The sequence below is a fragment of the Artemia sp. Qi Xiang Cuo genome, chromosome 19, assembly GCF_049724085.1.
Source record: "Artemia sp. Qi Xiang Cuo chromosome 19, ASM4972408v1, whole genome shotgun sequence".
NCBI lineage: Eukaryota > Metazoa > Arthropoda > Branchiopoda > Anostraca > Artemiidae > Artemia > Artemia sp. Qi Xiang Cuo.
The window spans coordinates 61,011,095-61,038,054 of record NC_142812.1 but is presented as its reverse complement, the minus strand read 5'-3'; the positions used below and the strand labels follow the sequence as shown (position 1 = coordinate 61,038,054).

The 26,960-nt window shown below is 32.8% G+C and overlaps 1 protein-coding gene across 1 annotated transcript in view; it reads left to right on the top strand.

The window, feature by feature from the left end:
- The window catches only part of GLS (glutaminase), a 163,255-nt gene that overhangs the window by 70,405 nt on the left and 65,890 nt on the right, over positions 1-26,960 (top strand). The window contains exons 5-6 of the mRNA XM_089105393.1: positions 18,596-18,741; positions 26,751-26,880. Of these exons, the coding sequence (XP_088961519.1) occupies positions 18,596-18,741; positions 26,751-26,880 (276 nt within the window). The remainder of the gene's footprint in view (positions 1-18,595; positions 18,742-26,750; positions 26,881-26,960) is intronic.

The following is a 26,960-nucleotide window of genomic DNA, read 5'->3' as shown; positions in this document are numbered from 1 at the left end:
GCCCCCAACTGTGCCTCCTAATCCCTGTACGTTTTAAGGTTCGACATTGTAACTCAGCCTCTTTAACTCTTTAGAAAACGTAGTTTTTTTAAAATAATATATATATACACACACACACACACACACACACACATATATATATATATATATATATATATATATATATATATATATATATATATATATATATATATACATATATATACATATATATATATATATATATATATATATATATATATATATTTTTTTTTTTTTTTATATATATATATATATATATATATATATATATATATATATATATATATATATATATATATATATATATATATATATATATATATATATATACATATATATACATATATATACATATATATATATATATATATATATATATATATATATATATATATATATATATATATATATATATATATATATATATATATATATATATATATATATATATATATATATATATATTCACAAAAAAAAACACGAGAATGAACAAAACAAACAATAAAATTCAACAAATTTAATCACTGTCTTCTGTGGCTCCACATCTTTCTCTATTAGATTTCATGCAACAATAATAAGGTCTCTAAAAGTAGTTCTAATATACTTGGGAGCAATTTTTTGAAGCTCCCCTTCAAACAAATTTTCCTTGATTCACCAAACTTTGTCAACTATTCAGAAAATGCTCCAGTCCATCCCGTTACTCCGCACTAAAAGAGCAATCACACCCACCTTCCGAGCCATCCTCGTCATATGACTCCCAATGTCCCTTACGCAGTGACACCCAGTTGGGTCTCCAAAGTAGGTTCAGTTTAAGGTAAAACTCCACACCAATCACTGCTTTAATCTGGTTATAAAAACACAAGCCAACCATGTTATTCCTTGTTTCTGTAAAGCCCCCCCCCCCTCTCTCTCTCTATCTTTTGAACTTATTTGGTTTGAAAACCCCCGTGCTGAAATTTAAGCCGGTAAAAGAAATGACGATTTCGAAGTCACACGTTTTTTTTTATTAGTAGTCTTGAAAACAACAATTTTATATTATGGAGTAATATTGTTCAACAGGTTTCATATTACAAGAGTTACATCATTGTATAATACACGCTTAATACTTTATACCCAAATTTAATTAATCATGGCATAACATATTAGATAAATAGTTTTATCCCAAAGGGCATATAAAACCTACTATTTTTATTTTCTTTTGTACTATTTTATTTGTATTTTGTTTCGTACTATTTTTTGTTTTATATTTTTTGTACTATTTTTATTTTCTGTTCAATTTTATCTGTTTCTTTTAACTCGTTATATTATACAGAATTGTGCATATTATAACATATTACACAAACATATGAGACATATTGTGCAATACAAAATATCGTATTACATAATATTATATAATATAGTAAATATAATAAATATTATTATTACAGACAAAATTGTAGTAATTGCTGTAAAAAGACCAACTAGGCTAATTGCCATCAAATATAATTTACAAAATGTTCACCAAATAGTAACTCTGTTAATTTTGCAACTAAGTTAAAAGTTATTTGTATCACTAACTCAATGCTGAAGTTAATGTTGAAATCTAACTCAGATTTAAATGTTGAAATCTTATCTGTGTTAGTTCCTTGCCCAAATGTGAATGTGACTCATGCTTGAATGTGAATTCCTGGCTACCACGCACAAAAAATTATATTTTATCCAATTCGGAGTACTATTAGCCAAAATTTTTTTTTTTTTAGTTAACTACGAATTCTGCTTTTGCAGAATTCGGGGTATATCAAATTTCATGTGACTACTGTAGCTATTATTTCAGTAAAACCTGGAAATATTTGGAAAAGAGTCTTCAACAGCAAAAGAATAGCATAAGAAAGCATGGGGGTTATTAGCCCTACTCATGTTAATTTCTGCTCGTTTTGAGTTTGACTCGGCTATTTATTGTAATTTCTGTTCGTTTTGGGTTTCATTTATTTACTGATAGTGATAGTTTCACGCTTGGAAGATTATTTGACTTTATTTCTGCTCATTTTTTGCTTTTGGCTTGGCTCATTTTTCTCTTAAATTTTTTTTTGAAAAACTTCTTGTGTAAAAAGTTTTTTTTTAAATTAATGTTAGTTAAACCTGGCAAGATTTGGAAAAAAGTCTAAAACTGCAAAAGAATAGCTTAAGAAAGGCTCTAAATCAAATGTTTCTTTTGAAATAATTGATTCTGTTTTAGTTATTTTTGTTCTTTTTTTTTATTCAGCTCGGATCAACCACATTTTTGAAAACCTTAGTCATTCAGTATTATTTGAAGACACCACTCTTACTAATAATGATCTAGGGGGTAAGCAAAGTGTTCGGGAGGTAAGAAATTAAACATAAATTAAATAATGAACACTTAATTAAATTAATTAAGAAATAAATTAAATGATCATTAAATAATTTAAATTATATAATTAATAATGCCTTTTAAATAGAGACTTTGCTGAATACACGTTTAATATAGTATACACTAAAAATGACCTAACATATTATACAAAAAAAAATAAAAAATAACCAGTCACAATAGACCTGCATCTAAAAGACCATCTTGGGTAGCTGCAAAAAAAAACAAGTATCGTTTCAAAAATTTGCACCAAATATACATATTTTTTTTAAATGAATTACCTGGTCTGTTAGTCCTACCTGAATTTGTCAAAAGTAATGATGTTGGGATTGTTTTCCTGATTCTTTGAACTTGAATTTTCTCATTTTTTACCCTTAGTTTCTGTCTTTATTCTAATTTTGTTTTGCTGAGGACGGGTATTAGATATGTAGCCGAAATATTCAGTTATCTTTCTTCTACAATTAGCTGTCTTTAAAGTTTCCACATTGCGTTATCCTCTTTATTGTTTGCATGTTCTTCCCTCCCCCCGTTTCATATTCCTTGACAGGGTTTCGCTAAGTTTCCGCTAAAGATTTCTTTTTCTACAAAGAGATGTTCGAGAATGGGACCGTTTAATCGTATTGTCTAAACCTAAGCTATTTGTAACATATATTTAAAGTGACCACTAGGACAAAAAAGAGAATACCAATCAAACGCTTATATCGCCTGTATCGCCACAATGTGTCCTCTGCGTTGAAAAGAAAAAAACCTTAAACCGTAATAATTTAAAAAAGAAGGATGTAAAATCTGAACAGAATAAAAAGAAAAAAAATTAAACAAATGTATGTGATAGCTTCTCCATGTGAAAGTTTTTTATTGTTTTAAAAAATAAAGTTGTGTGATAGATTCAAACTTTAGTGTAAAGAGTGAGGTATTGAGGAGGGGACAGCCCCTTTCATATACGGAATAATTTCTGTTCGTTTTAAGTTTTAATGTCGCTTCTTGCTTTCAGTTAAAAAAAACTTGTTTTTTTTTGTTTAGTTTCTGAATGTTTTTGAATTAATGCAGCTTTGATTTTGGCTCACCGTACATGAATAATTAAAACGAAATTCGCATATTAATTTTCCTTTTTTTGGCTAAATGGCCTTCTCGAAATTTTGTTCTGACGTAACTTACGAATTAACTTTCGTAACAAACTTCTATATTCGTATGTTTTATTACGTATATTAGGGAGTTTGTCCCCTAGTAGATACCTTGCTCTTTACGCTATAGTTCGAATTTTGTTCGAATCACAAGCCCCTGAATCACAGAGGTCGGTTAATTAGAATGGACAGCTCTTTCTACACTACTAAAAAAACTTTAGTGTTAAGAGTGAGGTGTTTAATAGTAAACGCACCACCTCATATGCTCAATAATTTTAGTTTGTTTTAAGTTTTAATTTTGTTCCTTACTTTCAGTCGAAAAAAACTTGTTTTTTTATTTAATTTCTGATCGTTTTTTAGTCCCTTCCCCCAAGGAAACATCCCTTCCCCCAAAGAAAATGTCCCTTTCCCCAAGGAAACATCCTCCATGGAAGGATCCTCCCCTGTAACCCCCTCCTCTGACCCCCCCCCCATCATAAAAAAAAACCCTCCTGAAACGTCTTTATACTTCCCGTTAACCAATACTATATGTAACCAATGTAATATAAGTCAGCCCGTCTCTCAAGAATTGTGGGGGACTAAAGTATCCTCGAGGACATATTTACCAAATTTTCGAATATGTTGAATAAAATAACCGCCTCAGAATTTTAAGCGGGTTACTTCGGGAAAAAATGAGTATAGGTGGGAATCTAATTACCCACTCATTTTTTTGGTCACTTAAAAAGGGAGTAGAGATGCCCCTATTGACCCCACGCGACACCCCTGCTGCCACCTACAACTTTTTTACATAGTTTAATAAGGACAGGGTCAATGACCTCTTTCTCCAGGTGTGTTTTTGGCACGCTCTCAGCGAATGTTATGAGTTTCCAGAAATAGAAAACAGCATTTGTTGTTGTTTTGGACATGTACATGCTCGAGGTAAATGTTATGATGTCAGGAAACAGCATTTGATGTTGTTGTTGTTGTTGCTCGAGGCAAATGTCAAGGTCGATGTTGTTGTTGTTGTAAGTGCATGCTCGAGGCGAATGTTATGCCGTCCAGGAATTTGGAACACCTGTGCTGTCGACCTCAATTCACCTATCGTGAATCAATAATTCCCCTTAGAAACAACAAATTAATTCCCCTTTCTTGACAGATCAATCAACCAATGACATCATCTGTCAGACTTTAAACATTTTCGCCTAGAAACGATTCTCCAGGAATAGATCCAAGTCATTAATGTCTTTGCCTCGGAAACAACTCTACTCGTCGAACTCCAAAAGATATTAATAACCAAACGCCATGGAAACAATTCTCCAAGAAACATCTTAGCGATGAATTGTTTTAGCGCGGGAATCAGGTTTCTTAGTAATTTGAAATGTGTCAGCGCAGAGATGCCAAACAAAAGGAACACGCTGAAATTACGTTTAGGGATTACTTGGGCGAAGGCGTTTTAGCCATTTTATGGAATTATTTCGGCGAAACAGTTAGAGACATTTTAAAAGATGATTTAAAAGATGATTTTAGAAGAGAATTTAAGGGTGAAACTCTGTGCTCGTTATAATACACAAGTTGTATTTTAACAGTGTCGTGAGGTCCCCTACCCCAACCCCAAAGGGTTCCGATCCCCCTACCCCAACCCCAAAGGGTTCCAATCCCCCTACCCCAACCCCGAAGGAAGCCCCCGGTACTCAAAGGTCCCCCAAGCTCCCAAAGGGCCCCGGATCCCCAAACGCCCTCCCCGGGCCCCCAAAGGTCCTCCCCCGGTCCTCAAAGGTCCCCCAGGCTCTCAAAGGGCCCCCGGGCCCCCAAAGGCCCTCCCCGGGTCCTCAAAGGTCCCCTAGGCTCCCAATGGGCCCCCGGACCCCCAAAGGCCCTCACCAGGTCCCCAAAGGTCCACCGGACCCCCAAAGGCCCGCCCCCAGTCCTTACAGGCCCACCAGGCTCCCAACGGGCCCCCGGACTCCAAAAGGCCCGCCCACCGTCCCCAAAGGTCCACAGGGCGCCCCAAGGACCACCTAGCCGTAAAGGCCCCCCCCGCCCCCCCACGGCCCTCACCCGGGCCCCAAAGGTCCACCGAGTTCCCAAAGGACCAATCGGCCCTCAAGTGCCCCCCCGGCCCCCAAAGGCCCACACCCGACCCCCCAAGGCCCTCCCCGGACCGCCAAAGGCCCTGCCACCGTCCCCAAAGGTCCACAGGGCTCCCAAAGGGCCACCCGGCCCTAAAGGGCCCCCCCAGACCCCCAAAGGACCCCCCGGCGCCCCAAAGGCCCCGGAGCCCCCATTTATTAATACTTTTTTAAGGCTTTATTATATCTTTTCAGAACAAGTTATTTTCTTAATGTCCCTCCTAAACCCATTTTACAAGTTGAAGCATCCTTCCTTTTCACCCACAACTTTACTATACTGATTTTTGAATGCTCCAACACCAAGCAATACTTTTCAATGGCATTTCAGAACAAGTTCTTTTCTTAATCTCCCTCCTAAACCCATTTTACAAATTGAAGTACCCATCCTTTACACCCACAACTTTAGTTTACAGCTTTTTGAATGCTCCAACACCAAGCAATACTTTTGAAAAGGCATTTCAGAACAAGTTCTTTTCATAATGTTCATCCTAAACCCATTTTACAAGTTGAAGTTCGCATCCTTCTCACCCACAACTTTACTTTACAGCTTTTTGAATGCCCAACACCAAGCAATACTTTTCAAAAGGCATTTCAGAACAAGTTCTTTTCTTAGTGACCGTTCTAAACCCATTTTACAAATTGAAGTACCCATCCTTTTCACCCACAACTTAGTTATATGTAAGAGTTTGAAGTTTTACCTTAGAAAAATCGCCTGAATTTTCAGTCTTGTTTATTTTTAGTTAAAAGTCTAGATGTTTTTTTTTTAGCTCAGACTCTTAGCTTAGATTTTTTGTTAGATTTCTAGTATAGTTTAGTTTTATTTAATATTTTTTATTTTTTATCTTATATTTAAGCTTAAATTTTTAGTTTGGTTTAGTTTTAGTTAAAAGTTTAGAGTTTTTTTAGCTTAGAGTGTTAGCTTAAAGTTTTTGTTAGAGTTCTAGTTTGGTTTAGTTTTAGTTAAGAGTTTAGAGTTTTTAGCTTAGAGTCACAACTTAGAGTTTTATTCAGAGTTCTAATTTAGTTTAGTTTAGTTACAGTTCAGAATTTAGAGTTTTAGCTTAGAGTCATAGCTTATAATTTTACTTAAAGTTTTAGTTTGGTTTAGTTTTAGTTATGAGTTGTTTTTTTAGCTTAGTCTTAGCTTAGAGTTTTTCTTAGAGTTGAGGTTTAGTTTAATTTTAGTTAAGAATTTGATGTTTTACCTTTGAGTTTCAGTTAGAGTTCTAGTTTAGTTTACTTTTAGTTAAGAGTTTAGAGTTTTTAGCCTAGAGTCTTAGCTTAAAGTTTTAGTTTGTTTTAGTTTTAGTTAAAATTTTAGAGTTTTTTTTAGCTTAGAGTCGTAGCTTAGAGTTTTTGTTAGAGTTCTAGTTTAGTTAAGTTTTAGTTAAGAGTTTAGAATTTTTAGCTTAGAGTCTTATATTATAGTTTTATTCAGAGTTCTAGTTTAGTTTAGTTACAGTTCAGAATTTAGAGTTTTAGCTTGGAGTCATAGCTTATAATTTTACTTAAAGTTGTAGTTTGGTTTAGTTATAGTTAAGAGTTTAGATTTATAGCTTACAGTGTTATCTTAAAGTTTTTGTTAGCGTTATATTTTAGTTTAGTTTTAGTTAAGATTTTAATTTTTTGGAATAGAGTCTTATCTTAGAGTTCTAGTTAGAGTTGAAGTTTAGTTACAGTTAAGAATTTAGAGTTTTATATTGTAATTATATACTGTAGTTTTAATTAATGTTGTAGTTTGATTTAGTTTTAGTTAAGAGTTTAGAGTTTTAGCTTAGAGTCTTAGCTTAGAGTTTTTTGTTAGAGTTCTAGTTTAGTTTAATTTTAGTTAAGAGTTTGATTTTTTACCTTTGAGTTTCAGTTAGATTTCTATTTTAGTTTAGTTTTATTTAATAGTTTGGTGTTTTAACTTAGATTCTTATCTTATATTTATAGTTTAGTTTAGTTTTACTTAAGAGTTTAGAGTTTTAGCTTAGAGTCTTAGCTTAGAGTTTTGTTGGAGTTCTAGTTTATTCTAGTTTTAGTTAAGAGTTTAGTGTTTTTAGCTTAGAGTCTTAGCTTAGAGTTTATGTTGAAGTTCTAGTATAGTTTAGTTTTAGTTAAGAGTTTTAGCTTAGAGTCTTATCTTAGAGTTTTTGTTAGAGTTGAAGTTTAGTTTAGTTTTAGTTAAGAGTTTAGAGTTTTTTTTGTTAGAGTTCTAGTTTAGTTTAATTTTAGTTAAGAGTTTGATTTTTTAACTTTGAGTTTAAGTTAGAGTTATAGTTTAGTTTAGTTTTATTTAATAGTTTAGAGTTTTTTAGCTTAGAGTCTTAGATTAGAGTCTTTGTTAGAGTTCTAGTTTAGTTTAGTTTTAGTTACAGTTCAGAATTTATAGTTTTAGCTTAGAGTCATATCTTAGAGTTTTACTTAAAGTTATAGTTTGGTTAAGTTTTAGTTAAGAGTTTAGAGTTTTTAGCTTAGAGTTTCTGTTGAAGTTCTAGTTTAGTTTAGTTTTAGTTAATAGTATAGAGTTTTAGCTTAGAGTCTTAGCTTAGAGTTTTTGTTAGAGTTGAAGTTTAGTTTAATTTTAGTTAAGAATTTGATGTTTTACCTTTGAGTTTCATTTAGAGTTCTAGTATAGTTTACTTTTAGTTTAGAGTTTAGAGTTTTTTAGCTTAGAGTCTTAGCTTAGAGTTTTAGTTAGAGTTCTAGTTTAGTTTAGTTATAGTTAAGAGTTTAGAATTTTAGCTTAGAGTATTAGCTTAGAGTTTTTGTTAGAATTCTAGCTTATTTTAGTTTTGAGTTCTAGTTTAGTTTACATACAGTTAAGAGTTTGGAGTTTTACCTTAGAGACTTAGCATAGAGTTTTAGTTTAGTTTAGTTTTAGTTAAGAGTTTAGAGTTTTTTAGCTTAGAGTTTTAGCTTAGAGTTTTTGTTAGAGTTCTAGTTTAGTTTAGTTTTAGTTAAGAGTTTGGTGTTTTACCTTAGAGTCTTAGTTTAGAGTTTTAGTTAGAGTTCTAGTTTAGTTTAGTTTTATTTAAGAGTTTAGAGTTTTTTAGCTTAGAGTCTTAGCTTAGAGTTTTTGTAAGAGTTATAGTTTGTTTTAGTTTTAGTTAAGAGTTTAGAGTTTCTAGCTTAGAGTCTTAGCTTAGATTTTTTGTTGAAGTTTTAGTTTAGTTTAGTTTTAGTTAATAGTTTAGAGTTTTAGCTTAGAGTCTTAGCTTATAGTTTTTGTTTAGTTTAGTTGATAGTTTAGTTTAGTAATAGTTAGGAGTTTAGAGTTTTAGCTTAGAGTCTTAGCTTAGGGTTTTTGTTAGAGTTCTAGTTTAGTTTAGATATAGTTAAGAATTTGGAGTTTTAACTTATAGTCTTAGCTTAGAGTTCTAGTTTAGTTTAGTTTTAGTTAAGAGTTTAGAGTTTTAGCTTAGAGTCATAGCTTAGAGTTTTAGTTAGAGTTCTAGTTTAGTTTAGTTTTAGTTAAGAATTTGGTGTTTTACCTTAGAGTCATAGCTTAGACATTTAGTTAGAGTTCTAGTTTAGTTTAGTTTTAGTTATGAGTTTAGAATTTTTGCTTAGAGTCTTAGCTTAGAGTTTTTGTTAGAGTTCTAGTTTTTTTTAGTTTTAGTTAAGAGTTTAGAGTTTTCAGATTAGAGTATTAGAATAGTTTCGTTGAATTTTTAGTCTAGTTTAGTAATAGTTAAGAGTTTAGAGTTTTAGCTTAGAGCCTTAGCTTAGAGTTTTTGTTAAAGTTGAAGTATAGTTTAGTAATAGTTAAGAGTTTAGAGTTTTAGCTTAGAGTCTAAGCTTAGAGTTTTTGTTAAAGTTGAAGTTTAGTTTATTTATATTTAAGAGTTTATATTTTTATATTAGAGTATTATATTTGATTTTTAGTTTAGTTTTATTTCTTATTTTTGTGTTTTTTAGCTTATAGTCTTATCTTAGAGTTTTTGTCAGAGTTCTAGTTTAGTTTATTTATAGTTAAGAGTTTAGAGTTTTTAGGTTATATTCTTAGCTTAGAGTTTTAGTTTAGTTTAATTTTAGTTAAGAGTTTAGAGTTTTACCATAGAGTCTTATCTTAGGGTTTTTTTTAGAGTTCTAGTTTAGTTTACTTTTAGTTAAGATTTTTTAGCTTAGAGTCTTAGTTTAGAGTTTTTGTTAGAGTTCTAGTTTATTTTATTTTTATTTAAGAGTTTAGAGTTTTTAGCTTAGAGTCTTAGCTTAGAGTTTTTGTTGAAGTTTTAGTCTAGTTTAGTTTTAGTTAATAGTTTAGAGTTTTAGCTTAGAGTCTTAGCTTATAGTTTTTGCTAGAGTTGAAGTTTAGTTTAGTAATAGTTAGGAGTTTAGAGTTTTAGCTTAGAGTCTTAGCTTAGAGTTTTTGTTAGAGCTCTAGTTTAGTTTACATATAGTTAAGAGTTTATAGTTTTACCTTAGAGACTTAGCTTAGAATTCTAGTTTAGTTTAGTTTTACTTAAGAGTTTAGAGTTTTACCTTAGAGTCATAGCTTAGAGTGTTAGTTGGAGTTCTAGTTTAGTTTAGTTTTAGTTAAGAATTTGGTGTTTTATCTTAGAGTCATAGCTTAGACATTTAGTTAGAGTTCTAGTTTAGTTTAGTTTTAGTTATGAGTTTAGAATTTTAGCTTAGAGTCTTAGCTTAGAGTTTTTGTTAGAGTTCTAGTTTGTTTTAGTTTTAGTTAAGAGTTTAGAGTTTTCAGCTTAGAGTCTTAGCATAGTTTCGTTGAAGTTTTAGTCTAGTTTAGTAATAGTTAAGAGTTTAGAGTTTTAGCTTAGAGACTTAGCTTAGAGTTTTTGTTAAAGTTGAAGTATAGTTTAGTAATAGTTAAGAGTTTAGAGTTTTAGCTTAGAGTCTTCGCTTAGAGTTTTTGTTAAAGTTGAAGTTTAGTTTAGTAATATTTAAGAGTTTATAGTTTTATCTTAGAGTCTTAGCTTATAGTTTTAGTTTATTTTAGTTTTAGTTAAGAGTTTAGAGTTTTTTTTAGCATATACTCTTATATTAGAGTGTTTGTTAGAAATCTATTTTATTTTAGTTATGATTAAGTGTTTATAGTTTTTAGCTTAGATTATTAGCTTAGAGTTTTAGTTTAGTTTAATTTTGGTTAAGAGTTTAGAGTTTTACCATAGAGTCTTATATTAGGGTTTTTTTTAGAGTTCTAGTTTAGTATACTTTTAGTTAAGAGTTTTTAGCTTAGAGTCTTAGTTTAGAGTTTTTTGTTGCAGTTCTAGTTTAGTTTAGAGTTTTAGCTTAGACTTGGAATTTTAATTAGAGTTCTAGTTTAGTTTTAGTTAAGAGTTTAGAGTTTTAGCTTATAGTCTTAGCTTAGAGTTTTTGTTAGAGTTCTACTTTAGTTTAGTTTTAGTTAATAGTTTAGAGTTTTAGCTTAGAGTCTTAGCTTAGAGTTTTATTTAGAGTCCTAGTTAAATTTAGTTATAGTTAAGAGTTTGGAGTTTTACCTTAGAGACTTAGCTTAAAGTTTTAGTTAAGTTTAGTTTTACTTAAGAGGATAGAGTTTTAGCTTAGAGTCTCAGCTTAGATTTTTTGTTTGAGTTATAGTTTAGTTTAGTTTTAGTTAAGAGTTTAGCGTTTTTAGCTTAGATTCTTAGTTTATAGTTTTTGTTGTAGTTCAATTTTAGTTTAGAGTTTTAGCTTAGACTTAGAGTTTTAATTAGAGTTCTAGTTGAGTTTAGTTTTATTTAAGAGTTTAGAGTTTTTAGCTTAGAGTCTTAGCTTAGTTTTATTTAGAGTTCTAGTCTAATTTAGTTTTAGTTAAGAGTTTAGAGTTTTACCATAGAGTCTTAGCTTAGAGTTTTAGTTAGAGTTAAAGTTTATTTTAGTTGCAGTAAAGAGTTTAGAGTTTTAGCTTATAGTCTTATGTCAAAGTTTTAATTAAATTTATGTCCTGTTTCATATTTAGTCAAAAATTTCGAGTTTTAGCTGGTTTTTAGCTTACGGTTTTTGTTAGAGTTATGATTTAGCATAGTTTCAATCAAGATTTTATATTTTCACCTTAGAGTCTCGGCTTAGATTTTTTGTTAGAGTTCAAGTTTAGTTTAATTTTAGTTAAGAATTTGATGTTTCACCTTTGAGTTTCAGTTAAGAGTTCTAGTTTAGTTTACTTTTAGTTAAGAGTTTAGTGTTTTAACTTAGAGTCTTAGCATAGAGTTTTAGTTAGAGTTCTAGTTTAGTTTAGTTTTAGTTAAGAGTTTAGAATTTTAGCCTATAGTCTTATCTTAGATTTTTTGTTAGAGTTCTAGTTTATTTTATTTTTATTTAAGATTTTTGAGTTTTTAGATTAGATTCTTGGATTAAAGTTTTAGGTTATTATAATCTTAGTTAAGGGTTTAGAGTTTTAACGTATAGTATTATCTTAGGGTTTTTTTTAGAGTTCTAGTTTAGTTTAGTTTTAGTTAAGAGTTTTTAGATTAGAGTCTTAGTTTATAGTTTTTGTTAGAGTTGTAGTTTATTTTATTTTTATTTAAGAGTTTAGAGTTTCTAGCTTAGAGTCTTAGCTTAGAGTTTTTGTTGAAGTTTTAGTCTAGTTTAGTTTTAGTTAATAGTTTAGAGTTTTATATTAGAGTCTTAGATTATAGTTTTTGTTAGAGTCTATAGTTTATTTTAGTAATAGTTAGGAGTTTAGAGTTTTTAGCTTAGAGTCTTAGCTTAGAGTTTTAGTTAGAGCTCTAGTTTAGTTTACATATAGTTAAGAGTTTGGAGTTTTACCTTAGAGACTTAGCTTAGAGTTCTAGTTTAGTTTAGTTTTACTTAAGAGTTTAGAGTTTTAGCTTAGAGTCTTAGCTTAGAGTTTTTGTTGGAGTTCTAGTTTAGTTTAGTTTTAGTTAAGAATTTGGTGTTTTATCTTAGAGTCATAGCTTATACATTTAGTTAGAGTTCTAGTTTAGTTTAGTTTTAGTTATGAGTTTAGAATTTTTTCTTAGAGTCTTAGCTTAGAGTTTTTGTTAGAGTTCTAGTTTGTTTTAGTTTTAGTTAAGAGTTTAGAGTTTTTAGCTTAGAGTCTTAGCATAGTTTCGTTGAAGTTTTAGTCTAGTTTAGTAATAGTTAAGAGTTTAGAGTTTTATCTTAGAGCCTTAGCTTAGAGTTTTTGTTAAAGTTGAAGTTTAGTTTAGTTATAGTTAAGAGTTTAGTGTTTTAGCTTAGAGTCTTAGCTTAGAGTTTTTGTTAGAGTTGTAGTTTAGTTTAGTAATAGTTAAGAGTTTATAGTTTTACCTTAGATTCTTAACTTAGAGTTTTAGTTTAGTTTAGTTTTAGTTAAGAGTTTAGAGTTTTTTTTAGCATATAGTATAAGCTTAGAGTGTTTCTTATAATTATAGTTTAGTTTAGTTTTAGTTAAGATATTAGAGTTTTTAGCTTAGATTCTTAGCTTAGAGTTTTAGTTTAGTTTAATCTTGTTTAAGAGTTTAGAGTTTTACCATAGAGTCTTATCTTAGGGTTTTTTTAGAGTTCTAGTTTAGTATAGTTTTAGTTAAGAGTTTTTTAGATTAGAGTCTTAGTTTAGAGTTTTTTGTTGCAGTTCTAGTTTAGTTTAGAGTTTTATCTTAGACTTGTAGTTTTAATTAGAGTTCTAGTTTAGTTTTAGTTAAGTGTTTAGAGTTTTAGCTTATAGTCTTAGCTTAGAGTTTTTGTTAGAGTTCTAGTTTAGTTTAGTTAAGAGTTTAGAGTTTTAGCTTAGAGTCTTAGCTTAGAGTTTTTGTTAGAGTCCTAGTTAAGTTTAGTTATAGTTAAGAGTTTGAAGTTTTACCTTAGAGACTTAGCTTAGAGTTTTAGTTAAGTTTAGTTTTACTTAAGAGTATAGAATTTTAGCTTAGAGTCTCAGCTTGGAGTTTTTTTAGAGTTCTAGTTTAGTTTAGTTTTAGTTAAGAGTTTAGTGTTTTTAGCTTAGAGTCTTAGTTTAGAGTTTTTGTTGAAGTTCTAGTTTAGTTTAGTTTTAGTTTAGAGTTTTATCTTATACTTAGAGTTTTAATTATAGTTCTAGTTTAGTTTAGTTTTATTTAATATTTTAGATTTTTTAGATTATAGTCTTAGATTATTTTTATTTATAGTTCTAGTCTAATTTAGTTTTAGTTAAGAGTTTAGAGTTTTACCATAGAGTCTTAGCTTAGAGTTTTAGTTAGAGTTAAAGTTTAGTTTAGTTACAGTTAAGAATTTAGATTTTTAGCTTAGAGTCATAGCTTAGAGTTTTACTTAAAGATATAGATTGGTTAAGATTTATTTAAGAGTTTCGAGTTTTATCTGAGTCTTAGCTTACAGTTTTTGTTAGAGTTCTAGTTTAGATTAGTTTTACTTAAGAGTTTGGAGTTTTACCTTAGAGTCTTAGCTTAGAGTTTTTGTTAGAGTTCTAGTTTAGTTTAATTTTAGTTAAGAATTTTATGTTTAACAATTGAGTTTAAGTTAGAGTTATAGTTTAGTTTAATTTTATATAATAGTTTATTGTTTTAAATTATAGTATTATAATATAGTTTTATTTATAGTTCTAGTTTAGTTTTAGTTAATAGTTTCTAGTTTTAGCTGAGTCCTAGCTTACAGGTTTTGTTAGAGTTCTCGTTTACTTTAGTTTTAGTTAAGAGTTTAGTGTTTTAACTTAGAGTCTTAGCTTATAGTTTTAGTTAGAGTTATCGTTTATTTTATTTTTAGTTAAGAGTTAAGAATTTTATATTAGAGTCTTAGATTAAAGTTTTTGTTAGAGTTCTAGTTTAGTTTAATTTTAGTTAAGAATTTGATGTTTTACCTTTGAGTTTCAGTTAGAGTTCTAGTTTAGTTTACTTTTAGTTAAGAGTTTAGTGTTTTAACTTAGAGTCTTATCTTATAGTTTTAGTTAGAGGTCTATTTTAGTTTAGTTTTTGTTAAGAGTTTATTATTTTAGCTTAGAATCTTAGCTTAGAGTTTTTGTTAGAGTTATAGTTTATTTTAGTTTGAGTTAATAGTTTAGATTGTTTTGCTAAGAGTACTTTTCTTAGAGTTTTTGTTGAAGTTCTAGTTAAGTTTAGGTTTAGTTAATAGTTTAAAGTTTTAGCTTAGAGTCATAGCTTAGAGTTTTTGTTAGAGTTCCAGTTTAGTTTAGATATAGTTAAGCGTCTGGAGTTTTAACTTCGAGACTTAGCTTAGAGTTTTAGTTTAGTTTAGTTTTAGTTAAGAGTTTAGAGTTTTAGCTTAGAGTCTTAGCTTAGAGTTATAGTTGGAGTTGAAGTTTAGTTTAGTTATAGTTAAGAGTTTAGAGTTTTTAGCTTAGAGTAATAGTTTAGAGTCTTTGTTAGAGTTATAGTTTAGTTTACTTCAGAGTTTAGAGTTTTATCAGAGAATAATATCTCATAGTTGTTGTTGAAGTTTTAGTTTAGTTTAGTTTTAGTTAATAGTTTATAGTTTTTTAGCTTAGAGTCCTAGCTTAGAGTTTTGTTAGAGTTGTAGTTTAGTTTAGTTTTAGTTAAGAGTTTGGTGTTTTACCTTAGAGTCATAGCTTAGAGTTTTAGTTAGAGTTCTAGTTTAGTTTTAGTTAAGAGTTTAGAATTTTAGCTTAGAGTCTTAGCATAGAGTTTTTGTCAGAGTTCTAGTTTAGATTAGTTTTAGTTAAGAGTTTACAGTTTTTAGCTTAGAGTCTTAGCTTAGAGTTTTTGTTGAAGCTCTAGTTTAGTTTAGTTTTAGTAAAGAGTTTATAGTTTTAGCTTAGAGTCTTAGCTTAGAGTTGTTGTTAGAGTTTTAGTTTAGTTTAGTTTTAGTTAAGAGTTTTGAGTTTTACCTTAAAGTCTTAGATTAGAGTTTTAGTTAGGGTTGAAGTTTCGTTTAGTTTTGTTAACTCTAAACTAAAACTCTAACAAAAAAAACTCTAAACTCTTAACTAAAACTAAACTAAACTTCAACTCTAACAAAAACTCTAAGCTAAGACTCTAAGCTAAAACTCTAAACTAAAACTAAACTATACTAGAACTTCAACATAAACTCTAAGCTAAGACTCTAAGCTAAAAACACTAAACTCTTAACTAAAACTAAAATGAACTAGAACTCTAACAAAAACTCTAAGCTGAGACTCTAAGCTAAAACTCTAAGCTCTTAAGTAAAACTAAACTAAACTATAACTCTAAGCTAAAACTCTATGGTAAAACACCAAACTCTTAACTAAAACTAAACTAAACTAGAACTCTAACTGAAACTAAAAGATAAAACATCAAACTCTTAATTAAAATTAAACTATACTAGAACTCTTAGATAAGACTCTAAGCTAAAACTCAAAACTCTTAACTAAAACTTAGCCAAAATAAAACTTTAAGTAAAACTATAAGCTATGACTCTAAGCTAAAACTCTAAACTCTTAACTGTAACTAACTAAACTTCAACTCTAACTAAAACTCTAAGCTAAGACTCTAAGGTAAAACTCTAAACTCTTAACTAAAACTAAACTAAACTAGAACTCTAACAAAAACTCTAAGCTAAGACTCTAAGCTAAAACTCGAAACTCTTTAATAAAACTTTACCAAACGACAACTTAAGTAGAATTATAAGCTATGAATCCAGGCTAAAACTCTAAATTCTGAACTATAATTAAACTAAACTAGAACTCTGAATAAAACTTTAAGCTAAGACTCTAGGCTAAAAACTCTAAACTTTTAACTAAAACTAAACTAAACTAGAACTCTAACAAAAACTCTAAGCTAAGACTCTAAGATAAAAAAAACTCTAAACTTTTAACTAAAACTAAACCAAACTAAAACTTTAAGCTTACCTCTAAGCTAAAAACTCTAAACTCTTAACTAAAACTAAACTAAACTAGAACTCTATCAAAAACTCTAAGCTAAGAGTCTAAGCTAAAAAAAACCTCTAAACTTTTAACTAAAACTAAACCAAACTAAAACTCTAAGCTAAGTCTCTAAGGCAATACTTCAAACTCTTACCTATAACTAAGTTGTGGGTGAAAAGGATGGGTACTTCAATTTGTAAAATGGGTTTAGAACGGTCACTAAGAAATGAACTTGTTCTGAAATGCCTTTTGAAAAGTATTGCTTGGTGTTGGGCATTCAAAAAGCTGTAAAGTAAAGTTGTGGGTGAAAAGGATGGGGACTTCAACTTGTAAAATTGGTATAGGATGGACATTATGAAAATAACGTGTTCTGAAATGCCCTTTTAAAAGTATTGCTTTGTGTTTGAGCATTCAAAAAGCTGTAAAGTAAAGTTGTGGGTGTAAAGGATGGGTACTTCAATTTTTAAAATGGGTTTAGGAGGGACATTAAGAAAAGATCTTGTTCTGAAATGCCATTGAAAAGTATTGCTTGGTGTTGGAGCATTCAAAAATCAGTATAGTAAAGTTGTGGGTGAAAAGGATGGGTACTTCAACTTGTAAAATGGGTTTAGGATGGACATTAATAAAATAACTTGTTCTGAAAAGATATAATAAACCCATAAAAAAGTATTAAAAAATGGGGGCTCAGGGGCCTTTGGGGCGCCAAGGGTCCTTTGGGGGTCTGGGGGGCCCTTTAGGGCCGGGTGGCCCTTTGGGAGTCCTGTGGACCTTTGGGGACTGTGGGAGGGCCTTTGGGGGTCCGGGGGGCACTTGAGGGCCGATTGGTCCTTTGGGCGCTCGGTGGACCTGGGGGGCCGGGGGGAGGGCCTTGGGGGGGCGGGGGGGGCCCTTTCCGGCTTGGTGGCCCTTTGGGAGCCCTGTGGACCTTTGGGGACGGTGGGTGGGCCTTTGGGCGTCCGGGGGCCCGTTGGGTGCCTGGGGGACCTTTGAGGACGGGGGGTGGGCCTTTGGGGGTCCTGTGGACCTTTGGGGACCGGGTGTGAGCCTTTGGGGGTCCGGGGGCCCATTGGGAGCCTGGGGGACCTTTGAGGACCCGGGGAGGGCCTTTGGGGGCCCGGGGGCTCTTTGGGAGCCTGGGGGACCTTTGAGGACCGGGGGAGGACCTTTGGGGGCCCGGGGAGGGCGTTTGGGGATCCGGGGGCCCTTTAGGAGCTTGGGGGACCTTTGAGTACCGGGGGCTTCCTTGGGGGTGGGGGTCGGGGGTTTGGAACCGTTGGGGGTTGGGGTTGGGGCATCGGAACCCTTTGGGGTTGGGGTAGGGGACCTCACGACACTGTTAAAATACAACTTGTGTATTATAACGAGCACAGAGTTTCACCCTTAAATTCTCTTCTAAAATCATCTTTTAAATCATCTTTTAAAATGTCTCTAACTGTTTCGCCGAAATAATTCCATAACATGGCTAAAACGGCTTCGCCCAAATAATCCGTAAACGTAATTTCAGCGTGTTCCTTTTGTTTGGCATCTCTGCGCTGACACATTTCAAATTACTAAGAAACCTGATTCCCGCGCTAAAACAATTCATCTCTAAGATGTTTCTTTGAGAATTGTTTTCATGGCGTTTGGTTATTAATATCTTTTGGAGTTTAACCAGTAGAGTTGTTTCCGAGGCAAAGACATTAATGACTTGGATCTATTCCTGGAGAATCGTTTCTAGGCGAAAATTTTTAAAGTCTGACAGATGATGTCATTGGTTGATTGATCTGTCAAGAAAGGGGAATTAATTTGTTGTTTCTAAGGGGAATTATTGATAATTACACCTTAATGCACCAATTAAGACCATGTAATCCTTATTACACCTTAATGCACCACTTAAGACCATGTAATCCTTATTACACCTTAATGCACCAATTAAGACTATGTAATCCTTATTACACCTTAATGCACCAATTAAGACCATGTAATCTTTATTACACCTTAATGCACCAATTAAGATCATGCAATCCTAATTACACCTTAATGCACCAATTAAGATCATGCAATCCTAATTACACCTTAATGCACCAATTAAGACCATGTAATCCTTATTACACCTTAAAACACCAATTAAGACCATGTAATCCTTATTACACCTTAATGCACCAATTAAGACAGGGCTTGAGAGAAATCTATGCATAAAACTGTGGGAATCCTTTCTTGCTGAAATGATTAATTTGGTTTGATAATGACTTTATTTTTGCAGGCTTTGAAAGAAAGTGGTGTAAGGCCAACGGATGTCCGACTTTCTGAGCTCCATAAAAATATCAGAGCCATTTTTGATAAACAGGAGCGTGAGAATTCTGTTACTTCTGTCGAAAGTGTGAAATTAGATCGAGATCAATTCAAAAGGTGAGCTATAAATTAAGAAATAAATGTGAGATTGCCACTAATTTTATGGAGCTCGTGATTGGATAGAGGTAGACAAGGATAGATTATGGTTTTGTTCAAAGGGATAGTAATGGGCCAAAAATCGGAATAAATGAATTTTTTCCTATTTTGTCTGATAGGAAAAATAGGAGACATTTGATCAGTTTTAAAGGGTGAAAACTAAGCCTGAGACTTTTTTCTCTTTTTTTTCTTTTTTTATTGTAAGAATAGATTGAGATCAGTTTGGAAGTTGAGAAACAAAGATGAAACTACATTTTGTATTTATTCCTTAAGGAGGTCCTGGACGGTCAATCATTTTTATCAAAAGCTTCCGTCAATCGTTTGACTCAAGCATGATTGACCGTCTAGCAACCTGTTTGATGATGAGCGTTGATGGTGGTTGATAGAAAGTTCGAATGACTCAATCATTTTGACCAAAGGCAGTGTGTTGGATTAGCTTTGGTCGAGATTGAAGGGTTGCTTGAAGGTTGATTGAAGCAAACGTCAATCGATTGACGGAAACTTTGGTCAAAATGATTGACTGTCTAGGGCCTCTTTTAATATGAGATCGGACAGAGAGATAGTTCGAAATGGTGAGATATTAAAAAAGAAGGAAAGCTTATAGGTATTATGTCAATAGATTTTTTATGACAAAATTCATACCAGGCTGTTGATATGCCAATAGTCAACAACCTTGGTTTTTTCCCTAGAACTGTCGAACTTTTTTTTAAGGGAACCAATAGATGGATTGGTTCTAGTTTACAACTACTCCTTCTCAGAAGGAAAGGCTATAAAATTCTGAAAACAACTTTGAAATTCCAAAACCTGAACTATATTATTTCTAAAAGTGCTTCGTTTTATTTTAAACTGTATTTTTTGGTGTCTTGATTTCGTCGACGTTGTCTTTTTGCCGTTAAATCTATTTAAAGAAGAGTGACGTGGGGGAAAATGCAGGAAAACATATCATTTGGGCTATATATTTGCAACTTAGGGAGGTGGGGGTAAAGCAAAGGGAAGCACTTTTAGAAATAATATTTTTAGAAGTTAATATTTTAGAATTTTAAAAGATGTTTTCAGAATTTTATAGTGTTTCCTTCTGAGGAGGAGGAATTTTAAAATCGAACCGATGGGCTTTCAGGAATAATATCCATCGGGAGATTATCCCAAATGGAGGTGCATTGTCTGGCAAAGCTGGTTTTCAAGCACTCAGCGCGGGGTGTCTCCTCTGGTAGGCAATCCGACCACCGTACTGTGTTTCTGTGTGTTTGTTGTGTTGGCTTGGCAAACGGCAGTACAATAAGTAATAAGTCGTCAGAGGAACTGAGGTAGCTGTACTTGTAGAAAATGACCTTTGACGCCACATCAAATCTTTCACAAAGAGGTTTCAAAGTTACCTAAGAAGTGCTACAACTTTGTAAAGAAAGTGGAGGAACAATTAAAATATGAACTAAGGAGGTGTGAAGTGGAGGCCATGGATAAAATTGCCGAAAATATGGAAGATGTAGCTAGACGGTATGTAGTAAAATATTGTACTAGGATGTTAATAAATTGAGAGGGAGTAGTCAATCTGGACTTGTCCCAGTGAAAGATTTAGTCCCAGTGTCCCAGTGCCACAATTAGTGATAAGGAAAGAGTTAAAGAGCGATGGACAGAACATTTTGAGAATGTGCTAAACCAAGATAGAGTTACAGGAAAAGATATAGAGGAGAATGAAAAAGTTTGTGACACCTTGGATGTGAAGAAAGATTTATTTTGTGAGGATGAATTAGTGGCAGTACTAAAAGGGTTAAAAAATACAAGGCTCCATGTGCTGATAGTGTTGTAAATAGGTTTCTTAAATATGGTGGCTCTGAGGTTAGAAATAAGTTGTTGAAGATTAGGAATAGGATTTTTGGGAAAGGGGAAGTGCCTAACGATTTTAGGAAAATCTTAATTAAACCACTGTATAAGAACGATCATAAGAGTGAGTGTCGTAATTATCGAGGCATTAGTCTGGTCTCTGTAGGTAGCAAATTACTTGTGAAAAGGTGTGAAATGAATGAAGGTGAAAAGATGACGTGGGGTAACGGAAAGATTGATCAGGTGGGCAGCTTCACTTACCTTGGTAGTATTATTTGTAAAGATGGTGAGTGCAGTGAAGATGTTAAAAGTAGAATAGCCAGGGCTCAGGGTGCTTTTTCACAGTTAAAAAAAAATTGGGAAGAATAGGAAGATAAGTCTGCGAACCAAGATTAGAATATTGGAAGGTACAGTGATGACAGTGGTCCAATATGGTCCTGAAGCATGGGCGCTCCGAAGAGCGGATGAAAAAAGCGGATGAAGATTTACAAGATGTTTCCCAGAGAAATTGCCTACGGACTGTTCTGGGTACCCGGCTGACTGACCGTATTTCAAACAGTAGGCTGTACGAAAAATATGGTTCATTCCCGCTTTCTAGGGCTATAATGAAAGAAAGGTTGAGATGGCTAGGACACGTTCTGCGAATGAAGGATGACAGATTGCCGAAGATTGTCCTTTTCATTCAACCGTCTAGGGCTAAACGGAAGGCAGTTCGTCCTTGTCTGGGGTGGGAGGATGTCATAAAGAAAGGTTTAAAGGAAATGGAAACTTCCTGGGAGGGTGTAAAGATGGAGGCTTTGAATGGATTGGGATGGAGGAGGAGCGTGTGTAGCTGTGTTGGCCTCAGGTGGCTTGGTGCTGCGGTGAGTTGTTAGTAGTAGCAGAAGTAGTAGCTACAAATTGTCCTTGAGGACTTATTTGGATCCGCTGGAGGGGTGGCAGTAGGATTTGAAGAGCCGTTGCAAAAAGCCGGCATCCATATTTGCCAAATGGCTTAATGTATGACCTATACAGAGGGATAGTCGAGCTTGATTCAGCTGCTACTTCGAATGAAAAATCACGTTCACGCGCATGAGAATCGAACCCAAACAAGATATGTACCCCAAGAAAGAAATGAATTCCCAAGTAGAAATGAATTTCGGAGAGGCAAAGTTAGTCAATTCTCTTGACTGCTTCGCCCTTGGAGAAAACAACCGGGATGTCAACGTGAGATCTCTGATCGGGGCATGAGTAGCTCCTTATTCTTGGGTGCTTTGAAATTGACCATCTAGGCATCAGGCCGTTTTTCTATTTCCGTTTCTAGACCGTTATTCTAGTCGCTTACTGGAAGTAAACCTATATAGAACTACACAGCGAGAATGAATCCTGAACCCTAAGCATACCAAATAGAAACCACAAATCCCATGTTCTTGGAGCTTTCAATAGGCCCTTATACCAGACTCGAATTATATCGAAGCTTTATCAACGTGAACAGACAGCACCTGCAGCATACTGTAACCTTGGGTCTGAAATCCAGCCCACCACTGTGCATTCAGGCAGGCAAGACTGTCCTGACCAAGGATTGTTATTGGTGCTTATAATGCTCAGTGCACGATCTTGAATAGACCGTGATCAGTTTCAACAGGTGAGAAATAGACCTGAAATTGTGTCGTTGTTCCTTTTTTTGGAAAGTCTGTTATTGCATTGAGGAGTTAAGCCATTAACGGTAATAGTTGGTAAGTAAAGAGCGGTCACTACTAAGTAAAGAAATCAAAATAAGGAAAACTTTAAAAGTGAAACATAAATAGGACTGAATGTGAGATTGCCCTGTTTTGTTTTGTTTTATTGCTTCAAAAGTTATATATAAAACGAATTATTTATCAGATTTCCTTTGTTACTTTTCTTCTCAAAACTAGGTTTGATTCAGACGAATTCCGAAGATAAGATATTGAAGAGAAAAAGAAAAATGTATTTTGGTTTTTTGGTTTTTTATTTGAGACTAAAATGATCAAATATGTTCGTACATTTTTGCTATTAAAATGCAATATAAAGATTTTGTGAGAAAATTTTCCATAAGAAAGCTTACGTAGAACCGGACTTGCAATATGTACTCTGAAGCTACTTTCTAAGTGGATTTGAAATTGGTTTGGGAGCAATATTTCACGACGCTCTATGTACCAAATACGTCGGGTGAATATTTGGCTCATTTCTATTTTGGATCGTATTTTATTTCTATGAGATTTACTTATGTAAATAATATTTCTTTATGTTCCTTATTCTTTATAACTCCTATTTTTATACTTATCTAATATTTCTTTATATAAATTTTTATATAATCATATGTTTCTTTGCCTGGCAAAATTGTGCCACTTCAATTATCCGAACTCTTCAAAAGCTGGTCCCCAACCTCCCATTGCACTTCCTGGCTGAAGGGCCACGAAACGGAGATCAGCACCGCCGGTTTGGATCTAAAGTGTCTAGTGCCGTCATACTTGTTTTTTACTTACTCTTCAAAAATTTAATAAAAGGTTACTGTTTAATAATATGCTTAGCTTTTAATATCCTTAATTGTTCAGAATTATTTCGAATACTTCCCAATTTGCTTGCCCCTTTACCTTTTTAAATGAATGAGATACGGAAAAAGGGCTACAGAATACAACAAATTCATGTACCTTTTACTTGCGAACTCCCGTTTTGCCGCCACTATCTCATTCGCAGCTTTGCCATCAGTTTTTGAAAAACCATCATCCAATATCCGCTGTTTTCGGTGTTTTAGTAGTTTCTGCCCGATGGTTCACTACAATTATTTGTTTTTGGGGAATTAAAACTTATTTGGCAACAACACTTATATAAGAATTGTAAGTTTTAAAATTTTAGTTACTGCGCTCTACAATGATATGTCTTGTTTGAACTTCAGTAGACTGTAATTTAAGACAAAACCATGTTTTATGCGCCTATAAATAGTAGTTTTTGATTCGAAATTTCATCATACGTCTGTTTAACTTTGCAGTTATTACTTCTGCCCCCTTCTGCCTAAAGTTCCAACATGAATTAGTCAGGCTATAGTATGATTATTATTACTATTACTAAGAACTCTCTACAGTACCGACTTGCTTGAAGCCAACACAATTGCGCTTGTTCCTCCTCCGCTCCAATCAATTACCCCTCCCCTTCCCGTTAAGTTTCAATTTCTGTTAGATCATTCCTTACAACCTCTTTCAACCCGTTTGGGGACAACTTGCTTTTCTTTGCCCAGAAAGCACAGTCTTTGGCAAACTGTCGCCCTTCATTCGTACAGTGTTGCAATGTCAAAATTTAAATTTGTTCCTAACAAAGCTCTAAAAATGTACTTTTCTGGGAAAAATGTACCAGACACCAAAAGTTTTAGCGCGTGTTGCGCAAATCGCAACATGTGCATCTTCCTTCGGACAGTACTCTACAAAATAAACAACCAGGGTAGGTAATCTGCATCTTTACCTATTTATTTATTACTAATATGTCTTGTTTACATTTTTGCTTATCTCAAATTTGCACTTTTAGATGGCGACCTTTCTCTTCTTTGGCTGTCCAGTGGCTATCTTTTTTTTTGCTTGTTTCTTCTTACAACAACCACTACTAACAAATAGTTGCAGCACCAAGCTGCCTGAGGGCAAAATGGCTATGTACACACCCCCTCTATCCAAATTTATTCAAAGCTTCGCTTTTCACCCTTTCCCATGAAGTTCTAGTCTACTTTAAGTTTGAATATCCTATTTGTTCTTGGTCTTAAAAGCATTCAAGCGCATGTCTATTTTAGTATTAGTATAGGTACGAGTTTTTTTTTATATCAGAATATATATATATATATATATATATATATATATATATATATATATATATATATATATATATATATATATATATATATATATAGTGTATTACGGTAATCATCTGGCAAAAAAAAAAAAAAAAAAAAAAAAAAAAAAAAAAAAAAAACTTGCTACTTTAGTAACTGAAATAAATGAGCACTTGAACAAGGTCTAGACCCTACTCATCCATCCAGTTCCCCAGGACAAAACAGTATAACCAATCCGACAGTCCGAAAATCAAGTCCAAAATAGAGCAAAATCAGCATCAATAAGCATACGTCAATGTTCCAACACCAAGCTATAGCACCTTAAATATAAAAAAACATTATATTCCCAAGGTGATCACCATATATCGGGGCTCGTCAGAAGAAAACGCATTGCCTGTTTGGGTTTTTGCGCTTAAATTTCGTTACCCAGGCAATGTGAGCGCGCCATTCCATAATCTGGCATACCCCAATATAATGCCACCAATGGAATAAACATAAACAAAATACAAAACATCCAAAAATTAAAAATATAAACCCCAAAAAAATAATTTCAAACGTTCTTGACCAACCTTGAAATAAAACTGACAGCCGAACTTCAACCAATTCAAATACAAACAAATAAATAACACTAGTCCTCCAACCGGAACAGTTTCCCTTTCATTAACATTCTAAGAATTAAACTCCGAGTATTCCACCATAATCTTTACCACAAGTGTCGCAATCCAACCCTCAACAACCGGGAAGATAAACCAATTCCGTCAACAAGTTACCGTGGATATATTTAACTGGTGGATATATTTTACTTGCAATCTCTAAAAATTTGAACAATTTATCACCAGAAGGTCATCTAAATATCTTTTATTATTTGAGAGCAAATACTTTATATTACTTGGATTCTTTTTATCCGTCGTATAATCATATTATAAATAATTTAGAAATAGGTCCGCTATAACTGGACTGGTATTACCCCCAATAGGAATTCCATTACATTGATAATATAGATTGCCATTAAATTTTATATAAGTATTAAATAGAACAAATTCTAGTAGATCAAAAATCATATCTAGGCTATAACATCTTGAGCTAGTTGTACTATTAAAATAATTAGTCCATCTCGCCTTCTTATTATACGCACCAATTTTTAAAAACGGCAAATTAGACAACGGCAAATTTTTAAAAACGGCAAATATATATATATATATATATATATATATATATATATATATATATATATATATATATATATATATATATATATATATATATATATATATATATATACAATATTACTCTTAGATACTTTTTGTCAAATCTTGATACTCACTTTCTAATGACAAAAATTAACGTTGAATATATGCATTTAAAAGCTATTTAATTCTTTGTATAAAGTATGGGCGAACATTGTGTGGCCAAAGAAAAATTTTGTTTATTTTTGTTGTTTATTTATGCTAACTTGTGTATTTATTGTTCTTTCTTTATGTTTTTGTAGTATGGATTCCAGTATACATCGGTTTGAACAAGTATGCATATTTTTTTTCTTCGAAATAGCGATGTTAGTACAGTCTACTGGGCTTAATATTACTTTGATATTTTTTTTTTTTGTCTTAATCAATAGATTGCTGTCCTAATAAGACAGATCACTTTCCCATAATTCCATCGTAATTAGTGGGCTTTAATGTCGTTGGTTTTCATCCATGGCTTATTTTCGTAAGCCAGTCATATTATTGCAGATGAAGGATGAAGGGAATGCGGATGAAGGATGACAGATTGCCTAAGATTGTCCTTTTTGACCAACCGTCTAGGGCTAAACTGAAAGCAGGTTTTCCGCGGTTGGGTTGGGAGGATGTCATAAAGAAAGATTTGAAGGAAATGGGAACTTCTTGGGAGGGTGTAAAGAGGGAGGCTTTGAATAAATTGGGATGGAGGAGGAGCGTACGTAGTTGTGTTGGCCTCAGGCGGCTTGGTGCTGCAGTGAGCTGTAAGTAGTAGTAGGAGTCACGGTATTCATTTGCGCTTGACAGACAAATACCCAGCCTTTTTAAAACCTGATTGGTTCGTCCTTTTTGTTCGGCCTTGTTCCTGTTTTGGTTCGGCCTTTTTAAAACCTGATTGGTTCTTCTTTTTGTTCGGCCTTGTTCCTGTTTTGGTTCGGCCTTTTTAAAACCTGATTGGTTCATCCTTTTTGTTCGGCCTCGTTCCTGTTTTGGTTCGGCCTTTTTAAAACCTGATTGGTTCGTCTCTGTGAATGTAAGCCTCTAAAAGTGTTTGAGTTACTGGATTTTCTGCGCTAGTAGTCCCTGTGGCTGGTCAATAATTTTTGAAACTGCCCATCTTTTAGTGTGATTGCTGATAACATCGTTCTGATCTCTCGTGCATTTCTGAGGCAATTTGTGATTCCTGAATTTGAAGAGTTTTGTTCTCGCATCGAGAAGATCTACAACAAGTGCAAGGGGATACATTTAGGAAAGGTTTGAAAAATTCATACCTCTGTTTATCTGTTTCTCTTTTTCGTTTTTTGCATTATTATATTATATTATTCTTTTTATAA